Source organism: Octopus sinensis, unplaced genomic scaffold (assembly GCF_006345805.1).
Source record: "Octopus sinensis unplaced genomic scaffold, ASM634580v1 Contig14024, whole genome shotgun sequence".
NCBI classification, from domain to species: Eukaryota; Metazoa; Mollusca; class Cephalopoda; order Octopoda; family Octopodidae; genus Octopus; species Octopus sinensis.
In genome coordinates, this window is record NW_021833079.1 from 41,244 (window position 1) to 67,177 (window position 25,934).

The 25,934-nt window shown below is 33.7% G+C and overlaps 3 protein-coding genes across 3 annotated transcripts; 1 reads left to right on the forward strand and 2 right to left on the reverse strand.

Moving 5' to 3' along the window:
- The first annotated feature begins 2,728 nt into the window (after positions 1-2,728).
- On the forward strand, positions 2,729-3,565 carry LOC115229997 (protoheme IX farnesyltransferase, mitochondrial-like). Its single transcript, XM_036499474.1, has 3 exons — positions 2,729-2,847; positions 2,880-2,950; positions 2,981-3,565. The coding sequence occupies exons 1-3, from the start codon at positions 2,743-2,745 to the stop codon at positions 3,288-3,290; spliced, it is 486 nt and encodes a 161-aa protein (XP_036355367.1). The 5' UTR covers positions 2,729-2,742; the 3' UTR covers positions 3,291-3,565.
- A 606-nt stretch (positions 3,566-4,171) lies between these two features.
- Positions 4,172-5,621, reverse strand: LOC115230001. The gene is made up of 4 exons (XM_029800250.1): positions 5,526-5,621; positions 4,565-4,952; positions 4,387-4,530; positions 4,172-4,356 (listed from the first exon to the last, which is right to left on the reverse strand). Exons 1-4 carry the CDS (start codon positions 5,619-5,621, stop codon positions 4,172-4,174), a joined length of 813 nt encoding a protein of 270 aa, XP_029656110.1.
- Positions 5,622-10,892: 5,271 nt separating this feature from the next.
- On the reverse strand, positions 10,893-13,160 carry LOC115230002 (ras-related protein Rap-2a-like). The gene is made up of 2 exons (XM_029800251.1): positions 12,833-13,160; positions 10,893-11,218 (listed from the first exon to the last, which is right to left on the reverse strand). Exons 1-2 carry the CDS (start codon positions 13,158-13,160, stop codon positions 10,893-10,895), a joined length of 654 nt encoding a protein of 217 aa, XP_029656111.1.
- Between the last annotated feature and the right edge of the window lie 12,774 nt (positions 13,161-25,934).

Here is a 25,934-nt window from a genome sequence, read left to right on the forward strand (position 1 = left end):
GTTTATTTCATTAAAAATCATCGTATTTTATAGGGATGGCAAAAATATTTCCCCAAAACCAAGGTTTTCCCCAAAAAAGAGGGTTTCCCCGCTACTTGGTTTTCCCCAATTCGAAGTCGCACTGTATAACATAAAAAATAAAATTACCTTTAATAAGAAAAAAACCACTGGTAAAATTAATTAAAAATAACATCTCCCGGCGAAAGGATCTCCTTATTGTTGATTTTTGAATCCTCAGCTCTGGATAAGGCTAGACAAGGGTCGCCACATACAAAACTATGAGACTGGCATATTTCCAAACCAAGCCTCAGATAGACTCCGATACTTAGAGACTAGTTGTCTAGCAGAAGTCGGGTGGAGGACAAAGCCTTGCCTTGAAGACTCTCCAAAACCTTTTCACACTTTACAAGGTCCTGGTTCCTCTAAACTAGTGGTTCTCAACTTGGGGTCCGCGAGAAACTTCTGAATTTTTTATTTAAATTTTATTTTTTAATAATAATTAAATTTTTTTTGAGAAAATGAACAAAGAAACAAAAGCCAATCAAGGACTACCCACAGAGAGAATTGAGAAACTGTTCCCCTTAAGGACAGCAATTGAGACACGCTCAAAGAACCGTTTGAGCTCGCGGAGGTCGTTTCTAATTCTTCGAGGTGATGGCCTTTCTGGGTGAGGAAACGAAGAGTTGATGGTTCTAGCGTTCCTGGGGTTTTGACTGACACTGGTTCGAAGATGAATCTGTTAGAGAGGGATCCGTATTTTTCGGTTTTGCAAACCTCCGCTTTCGTCGCCGCTGTGCCAGCTTCGATCAAGGACGCAAGAAGGCATGGTGACGTAAAAGTGTCAGAGCATGTCCCAGGCGATCACTTTACTGGAAGAGCGAAACGCTGTCTGGCCTCTTGCCATCTTCTCTGTTGAGACCAAAGGGCTCCAGCCGGCACGGGATGCTGATTGTCTCTAGTAGGCGTTTTAGTATTCTGTTTGGCGTGCTTGGGGATTCTCCTAAGGCTTTTAGAGCAAGAGAGCGGGTGTAGACCTTTGCGGTTAAGCAAGTTATTGATATGAATTCGTCTCATGTTACTAAGATATGTAAATATAATCTTGATTATATCAAATATATGTTTACTTGTATTGAAAAAGATGAAGGCTAAAATGTGTTGTTTATATGAAAATTTTGTCAAACAATAGTATACAACAGACAACCCTTGTATGACCCTTGCATACATGTCATCCCCACCTGATCTATAAAAATAAATTTTGTTTAATTCTTTGCATCAAAAAATGAAGAATCAAGTATTGAATCGTTTCATACAAACTCTGTCGACAATTCTATGCTTTTAGCATGATTTCATTACGTATAGCTAAAGAAAAGAAACCTCACAATTTTGCCGAAAAACCGATTCTTCCTTGTAAAGACTTAGTGCGTACTCTTATTGACACTCATGGTGAAAATATGATTTCGGTATACCACTGTCGAATAATACTGTTCAACATTTAAAACCCCAACCAACCCAGACTGTTTAGAACAAGAGAAGGGAACAGAGTTAGTGAACTTTAGAGAAGCATTCATGGATGTGAGGTAGCATGGTAAATAAAAGTCATCACAACTGGGAAAATCAATTCTCCAGAATGGAAACTTCGCCTGTAGAACGAGTTCAAAATCAATTTTAGCAAACAAGATAATCAATAGCTTTTTATAATTAATTAAGTAATCTGAGTGAAAAAGGGACTGGATTCCACAAACCTCACTCCCCTGTTTTTTTATTTTCCCTTTTTTTGTAAACTTTAAAAAACTGCAGTCGCTTCCAGCTTGATTAAATATTTAGTATAAATTAGTTTTTAACTAGAGCGTCTGCTTTCAGTCGATTTTCCTTTTCTTCGACCCCTAGCCAATGTCTTCGGCGGGCACACTTATCCATTTTATAGGGAAGGCTACTTTTGTGGTTTTTCTCGAGTCCGACTCACTCGGAAAGCTTTTTCCGTCGCTGGCTTTGCAACCCAAACTTATTTTCGAGATGACCACAGAGTGGATGTAAGCTCGTATGAGTTTCTTCGAGACCAATTAGTCGCAGTGATGTTTATAAAATTTACTCACAGCACTGTTACACGTTAGTATCAGTGGTAATATTGTTACGTGTGCGTAGTGGATTACTCCCAGTTCACTAGGAAGCAAATCTTACTTATGGAGCTTTTTCAACTCGACTTGCTTTAGGTTTTTTTAATACATACAAATACTTAGGATAAACATGACTTAATCCAAAAATAAGTTGAGTTATCATTTTTCCTTTATTATAAATTTAATTGTTTAAAGTTATATTTATTATAAGTTATTATGTTTAAAATTTAATTATTTTTTTAAATCAAATTATTCGGTCGTGAATATTTTTGTGGTAATAAATAGTTTATTAATGGTTATTAGCTACAGTGGTTTGATGATCAAATATTATGCTAAGATTTCTTCATATATTTCATAAAGTCAGATTATCAAGAAATATAAGACCGATTCCAATAGAACATGTGCATTTGAATTATGAAAACCAAAAAATACATGATCCAGAAATTCGTGCGTTTTTGCACCAAATAAATAAAAACAACAATTATTCAATTCCAAATCATATTCCAATAACTTATAGTGGTACAAATGATATAAAAATACTGACAAAAATACTATTAAAATTAGGTAAATCTCGATTAACAAGTATTTTTACTATTATTCATATTTTGGCCTCGTCGTCCTGACCCAAATGGTTGGATATCTTGTGGCCTGTGACGCCATCAATTTATCAACACTTGCGCTTACATCCCTGGGTACCTTTCTCACATCTTCTTCTGCTGCTTCGCTAAACCAAGTAATATTCCTAGAAAATAGCCCGTCATTTAGCTCTTGGAAATACCTTTTGACTCTCAAATGAATCGAACTAAGGACAGAGTTCTTGTTCAGTCTAATATTTCGTATTTTTTGGTCATTTCTAGAACATTTAGACCAGAGGGGACGCTAGCATTTGCTCTGGCGACTGGAATTAGTGGAATTGTTATTCTCTCAACTCTTGTTAGTTCGGCGACTGCTATGTTGGCTTTTGGAAATCTAATTCTTTATTCATTCATATATACGCCGATGAAGAGATACAGTGTGGCTAATACATTTGTTGGCTCATTCGTGGGAGCAATTCCTCCAATAATTGGATGGCATGCTGCTACAGGGAGTTTTGATTCTGGTTTAGACTTTTGGGGTGATTTTAGGTTGCTTTGTGCTTGGGGCAATTTTATACTTTTGGCAACTTCCTCATTTTAATTCTCTGAGTTGGAATTATAAGGAAGATTATTCTTTGGGTGGGTATAGACTGATGTCTTTTCTGTATCCCGATAAGTGCAGGGCCACATCTTTGAGGCACAGTTGCTATTTGGCAATTACATGTCTTGTTGCACCGATTATGGCTTGTGGTAATGCCTATTTTTCTGTTTTGAGCTGCCCTTTGAATGTTTATTTAATTTATTTGTCTCATCGGTTTTATAAAAATCCAACTCGGGGGACTTCAAGAAAACTATTTTTCTTTTCGTTGGGTCATTTGCCGTTATTATTGTTGGTTCTTACGCTAACAAAATACATTCATTTTGGGATGTAGTGAATTAACAGATTTTGAGTTTTTTAATAATTTATATACTTTAATTACTTTTCTTATGCTGTGATTGAGTTTCAAAACAAAGATATATCTGAAAAACCGAATATTAAATTAATAAAAACTGATTTGTGGTATTTTCCAAAAAATTAAAAATATCTAATTAAAGAACGAGATTATTAGTTATATAAACCAGGATTACATTCGTATTTTGTTCAACACCAATACCACTTTAAAAAAGGACAAATTAATCATGTGATCCCGATGCACATAATCCCAGCAATTTCATCTTCACCCGGTAATCTTTCCACGAGTTCACATACGACCGCACCAGGTGGCTAGTCAGTTTTGCAGCGACGTAGACCGGCATTCTGGAGTTCAGATTAATCGAGTTGTTTAGAGGATTCCAACCGGGGCGTCTGTTTCATACATTGGTATTAAATTCTTCTTACTGATTAGAAATTTTTCTATAAAAATATCAAAATATTTTTTTAATCTGATTAACCATTTAAATTAGAAAACAGACATTAAAAGAAAAAAATCAGGAAATTTGAGCCTAATCACAGGGATGTAGTTTGAAAGTGAAGTACGTGGGTTCACTTACAATTTTTCTAACATTCATTTTTATTTTTGATGGTGTAACAATACGATCTGAATAGTCCTCACTGATTAAGAAATTCTGCAAATGTCCAGTAATTTCTTCACTTGCATCATTTTTTTCACTTTTTGATAAAACTGATTCTATTTTAATATTGTAATGTTCAAACAAACGAATTTTTTCAAAATGAATTGTTGCCAAATGAAATATAATTGTAGTTAACTGTTTTGTTTGAATTCCGCACATATTGCAATTGTATACCTTTTTAAAGTTATACGTAGTTATATTGTATAGTTTTGCAGTCGCATAAATTGTTTCTTAATTATTATTTGAGTGTAAATGTATATTTACTTTTTTGGACTCCGTTCATGTTTATTATATAATTTCCATTATCCATGTCTTTACTCTTGTTGATCATTTTTATCGTGTCAAACTCAACAGACTGGCACTCCAAATTATTATTCGGACTATTTACTATTTCTTGATTGAAAATATTCTCCTTTGATATTCCATGGCGGTTTTTCATATGTTTTTTTAAAAAATATTTATTGCATACCTCTTTTCCGCATTCTTCGCACTGTACTCTCATTGAAAAATTAATTTCACTATTTGTTTTCTTTTGTGGCTTCATTAAATCTGTGAAAATGTTTTCTGTTTTAACCACAGGTTCTATGAAAATATTTTTGTCACAATAAGTATTCTGCTCAAGTGACTCGTTTGTATCAGATTTGTTTATTTCCTAAATTAGTTTAGTAAAAAATTGATTTAATTATATTTAATGAATTAACTTAAAAATAGATTTTTAATTAAGAAATACATTTTTAGTTTGAGTCGTCTTCCAAGAAAAATCATTGTCAATATCTAAATATTTATTACATTATTAAATCATTGTAGAATCGCTATTTTGTGCTATATAAATTGTAAATTATACTATAAACAATTAAAAAACCAATTAATTATTTAAAAAACTGCTGCGATTTTCTTGTTGACTTGAACAAGTAGCTGCATGCAAATTACCTCTATTCTCACTGTCATTTTTTAAACCATGTTTATTTCTGCAATGTTCGCGAAAAAAATATTTATTACAGTATTGTCGATCACATATTTTGCAATATGCGTCTGTATTAATAGTTTTTTCGTACTTGAAATTTGTATTTGGTGAAAAATTTGAAAAATTAGGAATTGGTAAAACAAATGGAAAATATAATGGATAAGGTATAGGCGAATTATGCAAAAACTGATTGAAATTTGTAATTGTTTCAGTAGTAACTGATTCAGGAATTTCCATTGATTTTAAATTTGAATTTTTCACCTTTTCAGTTAGAGAATCAGTTTCAGTGGAAAGGCATTGTTCATTGTTTTTATTATTTTCTAGAACTTCACTGTCTTGTAAAAAAGTATCAGACATTATATTAAAACTATAAAAATTGTCTGTCGTTCTGTTAATATGTTTCTTAAACAAAATATTACCGATATTATGAAATAAATAGTTCGTCAATATAAAATCACTTGAAACTATCTTACTTAAATATGTCAATTTTATAAATGATTAATAAACTACTAAATATATTAACTTCAATAAACAATCGTTATAAGCAGAAAATCAATGTGATTTTATGAGTTACTGTGTCGAAGGTAAATGGAACGTTATCGATAAAAGTTGGTCGAACCAAAAGAATCAACAAAAAACATTTATATAGTTTCAATATTTTAGAAAGGTTTTTTTAAATGAAAAAATGTAAAAAAACCGATCGAGATATACCTACAGCACATGCCCACTGTTGGACTGTGACGAATTATTAAAAAAATAATTTTTTAAACCGCGTGTCTCATTTGTAACATGAGTAAGTGACTATCTTAGGATCCAAAAAGAAAAATTATAAATTATTTTATTAATAACTTTTTTCTAAGTTTAAGGCGTTTTCCAGAAATGTTTATACCACGTTTCAAAAGATTAATTTCGCGAAGTAAAATTAACGATCTTAAATTAAACAAAAAGAAGATTCTTAGAATCAATCCAATTTATGTGAGAAATTGTGGTTTTCCGAAACATAGATATTCATTAATTGATTCTGAAATGAGTACCCGAATAAATTGTATGGAGTCTATTCAAGTTTGCTTCAATGATGATATAATTTTATCGAAAGCAACTAAAATTGCTGCGTTAAACGAATTTTTAAATGAATTGTTAAAAATTGTGTAATTTTTTTTAAAAAGTCGCCAAAATGGTGAGCAATCAAGGGAAAACTGTATTACTTTATAGGTTGACTTAACAAAGGATATAAAGGTAACTAATAGGGAAAAAATTAAAGGAAACTATATAAAAATTGTTCATTTCTTCGACTTTTTAACTTAAATTCGCAAAACAATTTGTATTTGTTGTTACAAATTAAAATTAATGAATTTGTAGAGATTATTCTCACTATATCAATCTGAAAAATAAACCAAGTCCAGTTGGAATAATAAATCAGAATTATAAACTATTATAAAGCACTTTCTGCATAGCCGAAACACGTAATCCAACGTGCAAATCATACAGTATTACAAAAGCAAGCGAAAAAATTAATGATGTAATTAATCCTAATTGAAGAGTGAGGTCCGAATTGAGGAATGGGATTTCTTGTTTTTGAAATATCCTTTTATTGAAATGCGGCTGTCGCAGACTGGGAAAATCATGACGTCCCATCTGAAAACTAACTATTTTTTGGAATTCTCGTGTGATGAGACGTCTATGACGGAGTCATTTGTCAAATCCGAACGGAGCTTCCGGCATAGACAGGCTCTAGGATTCAAACCCTGGACCAGGATAGTAGGCGACAGATACATTAACGATTTAATTAATTTTTAAATATTTAGCTTTTAAACTCTTTTTAAATCATTACACTGATTTTATTTGTAACAATAAAAAAAAATTGCTCATATTAATTAGTGAACAGATTGACTTAGAAAAGTAATTTAAATTTTCCGAATATTTTTTAAAAAATTTTCAATACAACGTGATTCCTACAGTTAAAAAATAATTGTCTGAGTTGTCAAATTAAATTAAAATTTCCTATCAAGATTAAAAAATTTGATATTGTGTCTCAGCATGTATTGTCTTATAGTAGTATCTGAAGTGGTAGTCTGCTGAGGAAATTAATTTATATTTTTTCTTTTTCTCAGATTAGGTTCTCAAGACATAAGGAAAGAAATCTTCGAATTTCTTGATTTTAAATGGTCAAGTTTGTAGGATTTGAAATGAATTGGTTTTTGATATTTTTGATTCTAAATTAATTTACTGTGAAAGGCGGTAGTAGTTGATGCTCTTTGGATAAGTTGTTATCATAAATTTTTAAATGTCAGGATGGCTTATCTAATTCTCTAAAGATAGATCTGTTTATTTTTAGCTTTCTGTAATATCTCATTCGAGATGTAGAAAGAAATAATAATTAGTGTTGTGGGTAATTTTTATTTTTAAGTTTTTTAAAAGGACGATTCAGGTTTTTAAAGAATATTCAAAAATATTTATTATTGATGGAGAAAGAAATTAAATCTACTAACAGCCTTTTTAAATAAATATTTTTCTTCTTTCTTCTAAAATTGATATTATCCAAAAATCAAAATTATTCGAAATCGTTAATATGACTTTTATTGTCGCCTAAAAAAGCCAAACAAATCACTATAAAGTCTAACTTCTTTTAGGGGCATCTAGTACTCTAAAAACATGGGTTTCTAAAAATTTTATAAGGGTTGCATTAAAATTTTTTTATAAGGGTTGCACTAAAAACCTCAAAAATATATTTGTAATCTATTTCAGTATGTCAATGGACTAGAATCTAAAAATCGAGATGTCGGAGAATTCCAAATCAAAATAAAACTCAAAATGGAATAAACGAAAATCGTATCTAATTTTTTTATATAATATAGTTTAGACCAGCGGTTCTCAACCTGGGGTCGAAAATCAGCCCAGATCAATCGTAATGGGGTCGAAAATAAATTTAATAATTTTTTCATTTTAAATTAAGTTAGTTTATTTTTAAAGTGGTAAACCTTTGTTTTTTAAAGTTTTTAAAATTACAATGCTAGTATTTGTTCTTGTATGAATCGTCCGTCTACATTAAAAAATCGTCAATATAAAAATGAATTTTTGGCATTTGGATTTATAAAAAATTCCTTTGATAATAGACCATACTGCTTACTGTGTAATAAGTCATTATCAAATGATGAAATGAAACCGTCCAAATTGTTTAATTATCTTAGGAGAAAACATTCGGATAAAAAAGATAGACCATTTGAGTACTTTGTATTCTCTTTGCAAACAAAAAACGATTGACACTGTTTTTACAAATATTAATGAAAGAAACAATTGTTATTATTTAAAATTATATATAGGAAGACTAATTGCATCCTATAAAATTGCAATGATTATTGCCAAAAATGAGAGTTCCCACGTTTTTGGTGAAAATCTCATCAAACCATTTATATCAGTGATTCTATTAGATCTGATGGGTTTAAATCCTGACGAAATTTTAAAATCTGTTGAAACTAATACTACTGGATTTTCTATTTTTTCTGTAGTCAAATTATTTTTGGATGAGAAAAAGATTCCATATGAAAATTTGGTTGCTTGCTCCACCGATGGTGCAATGTTTATGGTTGGGAAGTATAAAGGATTTGCAGCATATTTGAAAAATTGTCCTAATGTGATTCATATACATTGCGTTCTACATAGATACCATTTGATTTCAAAAGCTCTTTCACCAATTCTACATGAAACGTTAAATATAGTTATAAAACCATCAACAAAATTAAAGTAAACAGCATGTATGATTGTCTTTATAGAAAATTTTGCTATGAGGATAAAGAAACATTATGTCCGTCTTGTGCCTCACACTGAGGTTATAGTTTCCAATTTTATAGGTGCGATGGTTATCAGATAAAAATGCATTAGAACGATTTTTAATATTATTTGACACAATCGTGAATTTTCTAGCTTCTAAGGGTAACAAAAATGTAGCAGATTTAATTGTATCGAAAAGGAAAGAAATTGTTTATTTGACGTGGATTTTTGGAAAATTTAATGAAATTTCATTAAAACTTCAGGGAAAGTATGTGACTTTAATAGATTGTAAAAGAATTATTCAAATATTTGTCGAAAAAATAAAGTTATATAAATATAACTTGAAAAAGAAATTATTATAATATTCCCGAATTCCAATCAATTTTTCAAACATTTGATGATGAAGATATTAACTTTTTGCAACATTTATTCAGTATAGAAAAGATTTGATTCCACGATTCCAAAATATTCTTGAATTATAAATTCCATTCTGGATGATTAATCCTTTTTTGTCGAAGCCAGAAGAAAAAGAAAATATTCAAGAGAAATTAATCACTTAAAATTCAATCCAGAATTAAAACTATATTATGATGATCCACAAACGTCAATTATTTTTTCCAAAATATCAAAGTGAAAGAGACTTATCCAAAATTGTGGAACGAAATAGCACAATTGCTACTCTATTTTCCAACATCATACTGTGTTGAATGTGGATTTACCATTCTACATCGAATTGTAAATAAAGAAAGAAACAGGTTGGATGTGTCCATTGGAGGATATATTCGTTTAAAAATAACATAAATAGAGTCAGATATCGAATCTTTGGTCAAAAAACATCAGTCACGAGGGTTCCATTGGTATTTAATTTTTATTTATTATAGATTTATGCTAAAATTCTGACTTAACATCGAGTTTTTTCATTGAGTTTTGTTTGATTTGATTATTAATAATGAATTCATTTTAGATAGTTAGTTAACTAATTTTACTTAGTATTGTCTGTTGTATATAAAAATATCACTTAACATTGTCTGTTGAATATAAAAATATTATCTAATATTGTCTGTTGTATACAAAAATATTATTTAATATTGTCTGTTGATGATGTTTAGAATTAATAAAATAAATTATTTCTCATTTTAATTTACAAAAATAAGCAGAAAATAGATGTGTATAAATTTAAATATTCATTTGTACTGGAAAATTAAAACAGATAGATAGGATTTGAAAGTTATAATACATCAGTTGCACTAAGAAGTTAGAAATGCGTTCATTAGATGTTGTAAATATAACAAAAATTATATTCATATAGTTAAGATGCTCAAAGTGAATTTATATTCCTTATTCAAAGGATCTTGCTGGCTGTTTTACGCGGGAATTGTCTTTCAATCCTGCGAGCTAGATAAAAAAAATTTAACAATTTCCATTAAATAAATTATATATGTTAAGATGCTACTGAATAAAAATTTTAATTATTGCAGAGAAATCTAGAGCTTTTAAATATTTAATATTTTGAAAAAATAAAAATTTGACGATTTTTATCAACGTTTTTGACTAGATATTAATGTTTGTGAGTAACAAATTATAGTTAAAAATGTGAGTAACAAATTATAGTTAAAATCTGTATTCTATTTAAGTCTCAACAATCCATTATTCATAAATATTCAATTCATGAAATTCTTCGATTAAACTCAGAATTCAACGAAAGTAGCAAACTAACCTCAATTTTTCCAAAAACTATAAATCAATTTTTATTCCAAAATCATTAAAGAACAGAACAACAATGATTGCGTTTATCAGACTTTTCGATACGTTTATTTGCCCTGATTAACCTCACAAGTTCAATAAATGCCTAAATCACATTCAACAAGCCAGATCAACCCTATCGACATTCTGAGCTGTTTTTGCTGAAGTTTCAAAAACAGGAACATTGAGAGTATCTGGAATCTTCCATGATGATTTAAGGTCACATTTATTCCCGACTATAACAACTGGCATAGTTTTAGGACTGTGATATTGCTGGATTCGGGAGTAAAGAGATTGAGCCCATTCAAAGGTCTGTGGTTCTGCCAATGAGTAGACCAGTAGAAATCCATCTCCCTTCCTCATGTACATCTCATAGACACTATAAAATTGTTCGGTCCCGGCAGTGTCGAGGATCTCGAGGCAGCATTCTCGATTGTCAATTACTATAATAGATTTATTTAAATATAATTATTTACTTTTTTTCCTGCAATAAGAATCTTCTATTGTCGGGTCGTATTTATGAACAAATATTTCTTGTGTAAATCGAATGGTCTGTAAAAGTTTAAACATAATTACGACCAGTGCACTTTTCCCAACACCTCCACTTCCCATGACCACAATATTATGCTCTTCCATTATAATCTTGAATAAGCTCACAGAAAACCAACCTTACACTTCTATTACTTCATAATCCCGCTACTCCTTTAGAAATCACAGGTGGTATGTCGTAAAACAATAGACTGGTATTAATCAATAAATTCTATTGTTTTATTATTCAATTACGACGTCGTTAAAGTGGTATATTCTACATTCTTTGTTACAGTAAGATTCTTTTGAATAGACTAATTTATGACACATTCTTAACATAATTAAATATATATTTTTATTTAATAAAATACAGTAAATGTATCATTATTTGATTAATGATTCCTAAGCCAAAAATAAAATGAATTTTGATATTAATAATTATTTAGTTTTCGTAAATTCTAGTATTTTGTTAATTAACCTCCTCTTCTTAGGGCCTACGTTCACTGCACGAATGGGCAGTTTTTGGATAGTTGCAGTAGCTGTATTTATTCTCTCCATTATTAAAAACGATTTTCGGTCTTGCAGTAGGCACAGACTTGCTTCAATCAAAGAGGAATTGTTTCCAGTGATCAGTCATCCACAAGATTCATTAACATCAACTTCAGTATTTTTCAGACATTGCAACAAAACAGAGTGCATTGGCTTTGTTTCGATTTTTTCCATAACCGGGTTCCATCACTATTTTCAGAAATTTTCCGTTGAGCATTCGGGTTAAAGGGTCTATTAACAACACAAATATCAGAGGTGAAAGAGAATCTCCGTGTAGTATACCTCTATTTATTTTAACTTTTCCCTATGTTCTGTTTCCCAAATTCATACTGATTTTCGACTACAGTCATTTAGTTCTTTCCGACTTTATTCTTGCCAAGAGCATAAAATATTCAATCAAGTTTAGTCTTTATTTTTATTTATTGATTAAAGACCAAACACGGGCAAAGCCAGTTAATTGTGTTATTCCCGTGATCGCCGATCCAAACGAGGGAGATCCTTCTGAAAGGTTCGATCCTGGCCGCATGATCGGCCTGAGACGACGATGTCCCAGGGACGAAATAAAAATTTAGTCTTTAAACGAAATAAAAATTTATAAGATATAATTAAATTAATGATTTTTTAATATAATTAAATTTGCAACTAAGTTAGATCAGATTTTTAATAACAGACTATTAATTTTTCTAAATTCTTTAAATAAATAGAGAATCCAAACAGAACTAAAAGAACCAAATTTAACTAGGACTACACTATTTAATTAAGGTTTTTACTCCTTATTGTTAGAAGTTATTTTCCTCATTTTAGAAGGAGAATTTACTACTACTCGCTCGCTCTCTAACTCTCCGCCGGACAAAGTTTTTATATGTCTCATAGCTTCAATTGACGTGTCCCGATAGCATGTCAGTTCCACAAGTTGGTCGGTAGCAGAGGTGTTTCTTCACCAGATACCCCCATCCCATGCTTTGGCTTAATTAACATACTTTCAAGAGTTCTTTTCAGTAAAAAATTGGATGTAACTTTTGTTGTTTTTTCAATGGTTATTTTATCCATGTAATATGTAAAGCATTTCGAGACAACTCCGTCCCACTTCAAACCCACCGGAATAGTTTTCACCTGCATCATAAAGTATTGACAGTTCATCTGCCAATACGTCATATCATATTCATGGAATTTCTCGATTTCGACTTCTTGGAGGCTGTTTTGTGATGTAATGCTCACCTCAATTAAAATAATTGTTTGCTTTATTTTATCAAAGCCACAAATATCAGGCTTTTTATATTGGACTCTTGTCTCTGTAATAATTGACATATTAGCTCGGATTTCAACATTTTCCGTCGATATTATAGACTGAACCGAGTGAGCCTCTGTCTTTCTTCCACTCTTAATACTGTAGGCTGGGACCAATACTCCTTATTTAGGTACTGGCGATACTGTCTCCTCGTACCAAGTTGATTGTCGGGAATTAACCCAAATGCATCTACAGATAGTTTTCCATTAGCACATTTGGTAACTAACTTATAAAATGTCGGCATACATGTTAGTTATAGGGCCAAAATCTTTCAAGTGTCACAATCATTTTTTAGGGATTATGTATGTTATTCCATTATAAAACAAGCTTTCGAGCATGTAATCCCCATTGATTATTTCAACATATAAAAATCCGTGGAAAGATTTGAATCTTTTAACAAAGAAATTATATACTCCGCCCACCCAGATGCCTTCCAATTAGGGAAATATTTAATGACTTCCATTATGTAACTATTCGTGAAATCTGGCAGCATATCTTCACCTTCGGTTGTTCTTTCACCAACCAATTCGTGCCTTTTGCTCTAAACTTTTTACCCAAAACGACATAGATTTCTGATTGTCAAAAGCATATAACGTCTCTTCATTGTTGCCTGACAAATTTCTGTAGAATCGTCTCTTGTTTAGTTCGAAGTAAACATTATCATTACGGAAGTTCTTCCTTGAGTTATACACAGATATTTGTTTTTTTTCAATTCTGACTAGGTCATGCAGCGAAGATTAAATTTTCGAAAGTTTTCCTTTTTTGTCTTTTTATATTCGTAACAACATAGAACATGCACCACATTTTGTTTTTTACTTCAAGACATACCTTGCCTTTGTAACATTTACAAGTTCCAGTTCTGCAGATAATTTTGAAATCTTGACCACATTTTTAGTCCGCTAAGTTTCTTTCTTTTTGATGTTGTGGACACACTTATTTGGTGATAAATCTTTTTTATTTTTTTTCCAGTACAAGAGTCTTTTCCCAAGGTTCAACTTTGTTTTTATAAGAAACAAGCATGCTCTCAAGGGTTTTTTTATAGTAAGTAATTGAATGTATGCATGTATTCTCTTACTGATATTAAGCAAACGTGCATATTGTAGAAATTTTTGGATTGAGTCCATCCCATTTTAGCACAATTGACGGAGCCGACCCCGAGTGAGTGGCAGGCACCGAAAGCGAAGAACCTGAGGAAGAAGGCAATGCCGACACTTCCATCTCCACTTGATGCGTCGGATATCTTGCCAACTCCAGCCGAGCCAATACAGAAAAAGCCCCCTTTACGAAAACGGGCGGCGCTCAGGCACGAGGGCAGCCGCGTTCCAAATCAAGTGTGAGCGTGATAACGCTTATCAATGCCCGGTCTCTCATGAGACGGGCAACGGAGCTGAGGTCCCTTCTGACCTTGGCAAAGACAGATGTCCTAATTGTGAACGAAACCAAAATGAAAGGGCCTCGGCAGATCAAATTTGAAGGCTATAGATCCCTCCACATTCCATGGAGGTCGGGGGCGATTGCGGGAACGGGATCCTCGCTTTACTACAAAGCCGACATTGTTGTAAAGAACTTGAGGATCCTTGAAGAGAACCGATGCGAACTGATCGCACTAGAACTCCTAACTTCCATTGGATGGATAACAATCGGTGGAATGTACTCGAAGGACCTCAGAACTACCCTGAAGTGATCAGGAAGTTCTTTGAGGATAATGAGATGGCCATTCTTGCGGGAGATCTCAACGCCAAAAATACCGCTTATGGATGCGAGACCTCTAACCAAGATGGTCGGGCTTTACTGAGGATCGCAAGGAAATATGACCTTAATGTCTGGACTTCTGAGGAACTTAATCATTTCTGCTTCAGTGGAGGTGATCGCCTCGGACTATTTCTTTCTTCCGCGTCTGTGAGCCTTTTTGCGACAGGCCCCGGATAGAAATGCGGACTGGGAGTGACCATCTGCCCCAATCAATGTTGTTGCGGAACATCTACGGAGTTGGTATCAGATCTCTTCACGGGATACGACTTGTCCCCTGTGCAATGGCCCATGTTCGCCATATTCATGGGTGCAGCTTTGGAACCTCTCTCCCACATGCATCTGTCCACGAGTGAAAGTATTGATCATCTTGATATGGCCATACGAAAGCATGTGGTGGCCTTTCTGGACAGATTCGCTTCTAAAAAACATATGAAATCCCAGGGATCTTGCGCGAAGAGGTCCGAAACTAGACTATCTGAGCTAGTCAGAGACAAGGCGCGACTGGAAAGCAAAAGAAGGAGGTGTTTTGAATCGGAGGACTCTGGAAGTCTAAAGGCCCGAATCAACACCCTGAAGAGTCGGATCGACGAGCTGACTAAAGCTAACACAGATGAGGCATGGAAGAGAGAATGCTTAAAACTCAACAAGAAAAATCCTAAATTCTGGAAACTATACAAAATAATGAACGGGACGGAAGCGAAAGGAGAAGAAATCATTCTTAAATCGGTGGATGGAGGCTTTGTTCCTACTGAGGAAGTCCCGGAGGTCTTCCGCCAGCAGCTAGCAGGGATTCAGGAGGTGGACCCTTCGTCTATCCTGCCTCTGAAAATATTCGAGGAGTCGACCCGAAATTCCCGCTCAAAACTTGTTTTGGATGGACCCTTGTGCAGAGAAATAACCACGGAAGAGACGTTCGAAGCAATCAGAGGTTGCAAGAACAACGCTCCTGGATTTGACTTCATCCCTATGGAGGTATTCAAGAAGGCACCCGGATGCTTGCTTCGTATTCTGGTGAAACTATTCAATGCCAGTTGGGACAATGGTCACGTCCCACCTAGCTGGAACGAACAATCGTCCGAATGATCCCAAAACCTGGAAAACCAAATACGCAGGCAGGAAGTTATAGGCCAATTAGCCTTATCTGCACAACGTCGAGGATAATGGAAAGAATTATTTTCAATCGTTTATCGGCTTACGTGGAACAAAATAATATACTCGCGGAGGAACAGTGGGGTTTTAGACCTGGTCGATCAACCGGTCACTGTTTCTCGCTTCTTGAGGAAGAACTGACTCGGGCCAAACAACATAAAGCCTGCCTAACGGCGGTCTGCCTGGACGTCTGCAAGGCCTTTGACAGTGTCTGGCACTTGGGGTTGTTAGATAAAGTAGCGGAGTTGGGTGCTGGGCGAAAAACTGTCGGATGGCTTAAGGACTTCTTGTGCGAGAGAAAATCGTTCATTCGTTGTGGAAATTTGCTATCGAAGGCCGTGAATCTGAGGAGAGGTGTTCCTCAGGGATCGGTTCTCAGCCCCTTGCTCTTTAATATATTTCTGGCCGACGTCCCGAAACCACATTTTCCTACGAGCAGACTAATTATCTACGCAGACGATATCTTGGTTACGGATGTCTCGACGTGGGGACCCCGACACAGAAGAAGGCTGTCCTGGAGCAGACTAGAACCGTACTTGGAGGAACTTGAAATCTGGTGCAATGGTAAGGCTTGAATCTCGCTCTGGACAAAAGTACCATTTGTTGGATTTCAATGGGTCGTGACAAAAAACCGACTTTCGAGGATTATGGGAACCTGATTATATCGAAGAACCTACGTTACCTGGAGTAACTATAGACCCCACCGGGTCATACAAACCCCATGTGCATGCAAAGCGGAAACAAGGAGCGAAAATCCTAAAAGGACTGAGGCGTTTTTGTCTGAGCGCAGAAACGTTTCTACACATCTACCAGACTTGTGTTCAGCCACTAATAATCTATGGCTCGGAGGGCTAGTACCAAACTGATGAAAGGGACCTTCTAATCGCCAAACTCGAAAAAACCAGACGATTTGCCATCAAACTGGCATTCGGCCTGGAGCTCAGCAGTCCGCTGGAAGACCTGCATGAGCGGAGTGTTGACACGATTGACGCGATCCTGGCAAAAACTCGAACTCGCTGAGGGAGATAAGACAGTCTCCTGGGGCAAAACCGAAGTTGAGACCTTCGTGGCTCTCGTTATCAAGCCCCCTAAGCTCTAATTCCTCGGCCACTTTTCTTTTGGACCTATTGTAATAAATAAACCATATTCATACTATTTTTACTCTTTCATGATAACTTATTCTTGCTCTTTCGATAAAACATCATATTTTTTCATTTTTTCAATCTCCACTTTCTTTAAATTTTGGGAAGATTTTATCTCAGCTTCAACGGAAAAAATTTGATTTCTTATTTGTATAAAACAAACAAATCGGGTTTGTTATGTTCCAAGACGAAGTCATTCTTTATAAATATGATTTCAACCTTCTCATTCGTCAATACAGATTCTACCAAATGAGTATTGAGTTTCTTGTCATTCCTGAGTAAAAAATCTGGTCCAGTAAATAAAATGAAAAAATTTGGCACTCACCGAAAGTTTTTTATTAATTAAAACTGATTCGTCAAGTGGATTGTGCTTCAAGTATTTTTCAATAGTGACCAGATGGGTTTTTCCAGCATTTCTTCCTAACGAATCGAGAAGCTTCTGTTGCAAACACTATTTCGGTTTTTTAAGTCCACAAGGAATCCAAAAAGCATACTTTCACTTCGAAAGGAAATTGAAGTCAATCCTCTTCTAAAATTGTTAAGGGAGAGGTACAATCTCTGTTTGTTTGCCGGTCGCATATGTATCTTGTATTTCATTAATTTTCTCCGGATTGTATCGTCAACTATAATTAAAGACAAATTTTTTTGCCGTCGATCTTCAGCTGACTTGGAACCACTCCTCGACCAACACAGATTGCCCTGTTTCCGTTCTTCCTGTCAGCCATACTCAGACTCCTGGCTTAATGTACTCCCTCCTTCGCCTTTGTATACTGTTCTCGATAGGGATTCACTCCGTTTGGGTATCTGCAATCGCCTTGAACTCCCTGTCTGCAGACCTCACCCCTGTCGTTGTGGGGATAAAGTTGACGCCTTTGGGCTACATCCTCTGTCTTGTCGAATGAGTGCCGGCCGATTTCCTCGGCACCCTGAAATTAACAATCTAATTCACAAAGCTCTGGAAAGAGCTGGTTTCCTTTCAATTCTGCAACCGACAGGTTTCGACCTTGAAGATGCAAAATGTCCCGACGGTCATACGCTTTTCGCTTTTGAATCCGGGAAGCAGCTTGTTTGGGACGTTACCTGTGCCGAATCTTTTGCCAAGGAAGCCTTGAATTCCACTGCTTGTAGACCTGGCTCGTCAGCCGACAAGGCCGAATCCAGGAAACTGACTAAATACGAGGATTTGTGCGATCTCTTTTGCTTTCGGCAATTGCCGTTGAGACTTCCTGTGTTTTCGGGGCAAAGAAACTTGGCCGTCTGTGCACCCATCGCTTCAGAGATCCCAGTGAATTTATATTCCTTATTCAGAGGATCTTGCTGGATGTTTTACGCGGGAATTGTCTCTCAATCCCGCGAGCCGGTACTTAATAACTAGCTTATTCCGTTTTTATTTTTTTTTATTTAATGATTTGGTAATTAAAGAATTTTGAGGACTAATTTCAAAAGTTAGATTTCAAATAAAAATACCACTAGTTTAAAAGAACGTCAATATTTTCCTCCGCCTGTCTACATACGGCTGAGACATTTACTATTCGCTTGTAGAATAATTATTACTCTTTGTACAATATCCCAATTTCTTGTCGTGATGAAAAAAACTGAAGTATTGTCATTAGTTATCCTCTTTTATTTCTATTAAAATGGATTGTTTAAATGGTAATTTATTAAGGGGAAAAGTTAACGTTATCTATTGAGAATAGACACGTTTAGATAATATTAAGAGAGTGGAGAGGAATATAATATTTATCTGGGGATAAAAATAATAAATCTTGATAATTTTAAGTGAATTCTGACAATATTTGAAGATTATTTTCTTTAAAGATGTTACGGTTAGTTTATTATTTGATTAGTTCAAGAGTAGTCAAAATTAGTTTTCCTTAGAATTGTGATAATTTGTACTTAAATACAAGATTTTGATAGACTTTTTCCACGATTCGTGAACTTAAACTAATTTTTAGCAATACATATGTTTATATACAATGATCGACTCAATATCCGTGATCAACTTGACTAGAGGGTAATAATTTTACAATTTCTCATAAAAATTAGTAATGAGTTGTATTTTTTAATAAATATAAGATATAAAACATTATTAAGAAACAAAAAAATATCACTTATATAATAATGCCTCCTTATCCACAAATTCTTTGATAGAATTATCTTTTAAAATCACCTTCCATATTTCCCCAACAAAATGGTACCTAAAAATAACCCCAAAACTTCTGACCAATTTAACTCTGAAAGATCACTCTTAATTAAATGTGGTCTCTCAATTTCTGCAAGTTGTCTCCTTAATCTATCAACTCTTTGATCAAATTGGCTCATCCCAGCTAAATAAAACTAAAATTCAATTAATTTGCCTTCAATACGAGGCAATAAAACAATATTTGCTCTATCACCACCCAGTGACCCTCGATGCCTGAAATAAGTATTTTTTGAAAAGGAAGTCATCAAAGTCTCCAACTTATTAAAAAACCGATTATCATATAAAACGTCCTCTTCCAATTTGTTAAATATATGGACTAAATTGATAACCATTGCTATAACTCAAATGAGGTTTATAATCAGCAATTTTTGACTGTTCTATCAAGTCATTCGAGAAGATTGGAACAGGTCTAAAAAGTTGCGCAACCTCCATTCGTCTAAAATCCCGAATTATATAAAACCTCAATAAATCTTGGTCAAAAATGTCACTGTGAACGACCAAAATTACATGACAGACTGTAAGGATAAGCATTAGAAGCCTATAGCTATTGACTTCTACCAGTTCGGGAGTTGTAATCTTATAGTCTTCCCATTTTCCGTCCTTGTAAATGAGCTCGTCAAGAACTGAAATCGAAAAAAGCGGCTAGGCTATCAAATCTATGGACTACAGGCGTATCAATAAGCAGAAAGATATCTTCTGTTTTAAGGACCTCCACTCTTGAAGTTTCGTGTCTAGCATTTTCAATATTTGCAAAATTTTGTTGCTGAAAATTTTTATTTTTTTCAAGATTCGGAGCAAATTTGGATAGAATAGTCGACTTTCCAACACTTTCGAGTCCTACAGCTCCAATAACGATAAAATTTGTATTTTTGTCGTCCAAGATCTAGTTTTAGTACTTTATATTAGTCACATTATCTGCTAGAGGGTAGAATGTCATATCGGAGTCTATAAGTTTAAACAAACTGAATTTAATGGAGGGACACAATGATCTCATTTCTACAATGACATCATGTTTTTACCATCAATTAATTTATTTAATGGTTTTTTGAGTATTTTGAGTTTTATCTAGAAAAATTAATTTTTAAAGTTTATGCAAACATCACCAGGACTAATCATTTATTCCATACTCTTTGTGTAATTTTTAAAAAATACCTTTATTTAATAATTAAAAGATTTTTAAAATTAATATTAACAGAAAGTCGAAAGACCCGTGGACAAACCGAACTCTCATTGAGAGATTCACGAGATATATAGTAAGAAGTAATGCTGAGAATCTTTATCGGACAAAAAAACTTTAAAAAATAAAATGAATTTTATTCTTAAAGGAGTCAAATAAAATACAGCTCTTTCTGGAAGCTGAGAGTTGTTTAAAAGATAAGATAGGTTTATTTTCACAAAAAAGATATCGGACATAAAGTTAAGGGCCAGTAGGAGGCCTTACTCACAAAGTTGTTCACCGCTATTTCCTTCTCCTCTCTAGAAACTTTCGGAACTGGTTTTCGACAAGGTCATTAATCATAGGAAAAGTTTCCTGAAAGCTTGGTATTTGATCTCGTAGGTCACCTTGAGCGCTAGTCACTTTGTTTTTTCCAGTAGTTTAATAATTCTTGCCTTAGAAGGGGACAAGATCCACCCTTCTAGCCCATACGTCAGCACAGGAAGAATGGCTACTCGGAAAATGAATAGTACCGTCTCAGGAGGTAAGCGAAATTTAATAAGGGATATGATCATTTGTGACTTGAAACAAAACTAAACTTGAAACATTCACATGTACTTGATCGAAGATGAGAATAGTGAAACAACTAACGTCCATATATCACAAATTACAAAAATTGACTAACGATTTTGCTTGAATTTTTTTCATCTAAATTTTTTCAAATCTAGTTTTGTGTTTAAGATTTGATTAGGATTTGAGTTAAGGTTATGGGTGGGGAAAGCGCGCATAGGGTTAGTGTTAAAAGTAGGAGAAGCTTGCATATGAAATCTAGAATTTTTTGAGCTTTTCTAATGTAAAGTTTTTTAATCGATTTTGAACAATTTTAAATCGTTATTTTCCAACGGTTAACAGAGATTGGTTTAATCATCTCGAGGAGGAGTCACGGCAGTCGTGAAACGAGCTGGCTTTTTCAGCGGATATCGTTCGCGATATTACGTGGAAATTGCCTGTCCATCCGCTCGGCGACTCATCTAAATTAGTTAACTTCTCTATTTTACTTGTTACTTAAAAAAAATCTCTATATTTAAAAAAACGGTTAACATGATATAGATTTCTCGATAATCAATAAAAAAAACTTTTATGTTACTGGCAGTTAGTTTTTTGATAATTCAACGTGTACCAAAATTATTAAAAATAAGGTTTAAAGTAAAACTTGGAAAAAATTAGTATGGCAAAATTGCTAAAAAATGAGATTTTGAAAGTCTATTTAACCGCGTGTGAAAGTGTACTATTCGAGGAGAAAACAAGTGGGTCATTTGGACCACTCTTTCGTTCGATTTTGTCCACTAAACACTACGTTGCGTAGGAAAAACAGACTTATTTTTTTTATTAACAACTTCTATTTAAAAAAATATTAATTTATTTGCAGCCAAAAAGTATTAAAAATCTAAATCCGCTAAATAACATTGTAGGCCTCTAATAGAGATTTGTGATGACTAGTGATAAATAATCGACTGAAAAGTAGCCTTTAGTTAGTTTTCTTGTAATTTCTCTAAAAATTTGTTATTGACCGAAAAGTTAGATACAAAATAAACTTCTATTTGAAAATGCAGACATATTGAAATCACCAATGTTCTAATTAGATTTTGCTAAAAGTTTAAATACCCAAAATTCAAATTCATTTTACTTAAAAATGATTTTATCGGTATTAACTCAGACTTTCGCTACATATGGTACAAGCTTTTTATGTAATTGTCTAAATCTGTAGTTAAAGTCATCTTTGAAGAATATGTTGCCAATACTCTTATATTTTAAAAGTTAAAATTTGTTGAATATATACTACAATGTTTGTTTACCACATATTGTTATATTTAACATTTTTCTATCAAAATGGTAATTGATAAAATATACTTTTAGCCTCAGGTAGTGGTTCCAGAATGTTATGTAATAAAATAAAGTGTTATTTTAATCCCTCTAAAAATATGAATAAAAAGCAAGCTATTGAATTTTGCCAAAAATATAATATGAGCTTGCCACATATAAGAACCATTGAAGAAAATAGTTTTCTTCACAGTAAATATATTTTTGTTAGTTTAAGATTCGTTTGTGGTAAAATACAACATTGACATGTGGATCGATTCAAAATCAAATGTTCATTTCTTCTTTATTTAAAATAGATGGAATATTCTAATTGGAAAGATGTTAGAGACAAAGATACTTCCTGCACTATAATGAATGATTGTGGGAAATGGGAATCTGTCGACTGTAACATGAAAAGAGCAGCCGTCTGTTCTTCAAATAGTTCTGCCAATTTTTTTCATTTTAACTAGGAGATAGAGTTCGCTGTAACTGCGGTAGTCAACATTCTAATTATTGCTACATGTATTTCAACGAAAGTTCGACCTTAATAACAGCCCAGGGAAAATGTAAAAGTATTGGCGGGAAACTTCTTACAATAAAAAATCACCCTGAAAATAACTACATTTACGGTATTTTATGTCAGTTACAAATAGGGCAATTCATGGTGTGCAATGTACATAATATTATATTAAATATTATGAAGATAGGGAATTCTTTTTTGGAAGCTACAACAAAATCACAATTGGTTAAAATCTTCAATATTTATTGTAAGCTATACTATGCTTGGGGACGGTATGAGCCAAAAATGTTTAAATGTGTTGAATTGAAGGGGTGTGGATACTGGAAAACAATTCCATGTACAGCTGAAAGAAATTATATATGCGAATTTAAAAGTTTATTGGTTTATATATGTCTTTAGTTGGGAACGTAACAAGTTGCCATACAATTAATAAGAAAACTTGATCTAGCTATTAATAGACTGTTAAAATTGTTAGTGTTGAGTTCTTGTTTGCTAAACTAATAAATTGATTTGTTTATATCGACTCTGTATACAAAATTCTCCTCTTAAAGAGATCAAGAAAAGCCTAAATGGGTAATTGGTTTGATCATCCATCTGCAATCCATATTCGGAAGTATTCAGAAGTTAAGTTTTAATATCAGACTTTTCTTCATAGATAGAAAACCCATATTTTTCCAATTGCAGCCTCTCCAGTGTCTTTCGAGAACGACCAAATGGATATGTACCTTGATTGCATTTCAATTTTAAATTAGCATAAGTGGCTTTTTTTAGTGTTTTGAACAATTCTGTCCCACATAAGCACAACGGGGATTATTCTCACTTTTGAAAAATAATAATTCAAAAATCACTTTTTAACAGTCCATATTTATAGATTTTCTCAATTTTGATATGTTTCCAGCAACTTTTCGAAATTATTCCAATCTCAATGAGCCTGATTGTATTCTTGGTTTTGTCATAAACAAAAATATCTTGCTTAAATATCAATTTGAAAGACATAATGGGAAATTTATCCACAATGTTGAGCTTTTCTCCCTAAACGAGAGTTTTCTTTAAATTTAGGTTTCTTTTGTTCAATTTAGGTTTCTTTTGTTCGATCTACCTTAATAATATAACCAAGACGAATAACTACAATTTTTATTTTTTAATAAAAAAATCAGTTAATTTTAATTGAGTGTTTTGTTTTTTTCGCATCGAATTTATAATATTTGCTTTGAATCTGAATATATCAAGTACATTTCCGGAGTCTCTTGCTTAATAACATTTAGCAAAATTTTGAATGGGCATTCCGCATTGTTTATAAGTTGTTGATCATCAAAATGTTCCAGAAATTGTTCGCTGCAGTCCTTTTCATCACTACTGTTATCATCCCAGAAACTCTAAAATCGCATTTCCCACAATATCCGAATCAATCAAACTTTCTCCGATGTTTTCTTTTTCCCGACAGTCATATTCCAAAACTTTTTAAAGCAATGTTGTATTGAAGTGTCTGTAATCTCGTCCCATGCCAATTTGGAACATGAAATAGCATCAAAAATTGTGATTCCCTTGTTTCATCGATTTTTAATGATTTATTTATTATTTATTAACTCCAAGATCACCGAGAAAGATAGGTCAGAACTAACTAATTAGGTGATCCCTGCCTCCAACAACAGCCGGACTCTCTTTACATGATCTTCTGATGACCCAACCGTCACCCGGAAACGCCTCCTCTTCCTTCTGCAGAGGAACTCAATCGGAGTGCATTTCTTTATAACCGACCGAAATTCCTCTGCATGGGCCACCTTTTCCTTGAATGGGTTTCCCAGTTCCTTGCAGAAGCGTAGGAAACCCTGTCCATTCTTCTGTGTCGCCTCCTTGGAGCAAGGCTGTCAACTGAGAGGTCAGTGTGGAGCATAATCTTCCTTCTGAGTGATTTCAAGCGTTCCGTTTTCGAACAAGCAATTGCAAACCTCCAGGCTGAGCAGGCATACTCAACCGTCGGGGCAATCATTTGTTGGTAGACCTTGCTGACACAATTTTTCAGGGGGAAGGGACTCTTCTTTAACAGAGCTTTCAAGACGTTCCACTTCCGAAGACCTTTAGCTAGGGCCTCCTCCACGTGACTTGAGAACGTCATTAAGGAGTTGAAAACCACGCCAAGGATCTTCTGGGTACGCGACGAGGGAATAGGATTGTCTCCAATGAATAGTTCCGGTCCATACTTGAATCTTCTATCAGTAGTGAAGAGGGTGAATTGAGATGCGGTTCACCTGTCGTTGTGGTGGCGCCCAGTGCATATTCTGCATGAAAAAAAACTGTTCGACCTTCTCCTCCCCCCCCCCACGACTTTAGGAGGGGTGGCCTTCCAATTTGTAATGATAACTTTTTTCTATAACGTTTATTATGAAATCGTATATTTTTTAATTTAATTTCAATTCATTATATTCATGAATTTTATAATTGGAAAATGTCAAATTCGATGTGAAAAAGTGTCGGAAAAAAATAAATCAACGTTTGTGCTCGTTAATGTAAAGAATAGTTGATCAAAAATGAAGAATTACTCGAAAAGAATTGGCCGATGCTTTAAAGATTACAAGAACATCAGTATCCTTTCGTAAAATTACTTTTACGCTACGTAATGTCCCTTCGTACAGTTACTCCAAAACACAAGTCAAAATGATTGTTTTATGGTTACTAAGAACCGAAATAAATGTTTTGGTATGGCCAAGTTAATCGTCAGACTTCTATCCAATCAAAAATTTATGGAAAATTAAACAAATCAAAATTGGTTTAAGGAAATCGAAAAAAAATTATGAATTGAAAACTATTTGCCATGGAAAATAAAAAAATATTACTCCATTCAAATTTCAGAAGCTTGTTTTTATCTACAACAAAAAATTCAAACCACTAGCAAAGGGAATGTAATTTAATATTAAAAATACTTCATCGGCAACTCAGGACTGACATACTAAGTTGCATCAATCGTGGACAAAGTTACAGAAACAATGGAACAGATTTTTAGTCAAAAAAAAC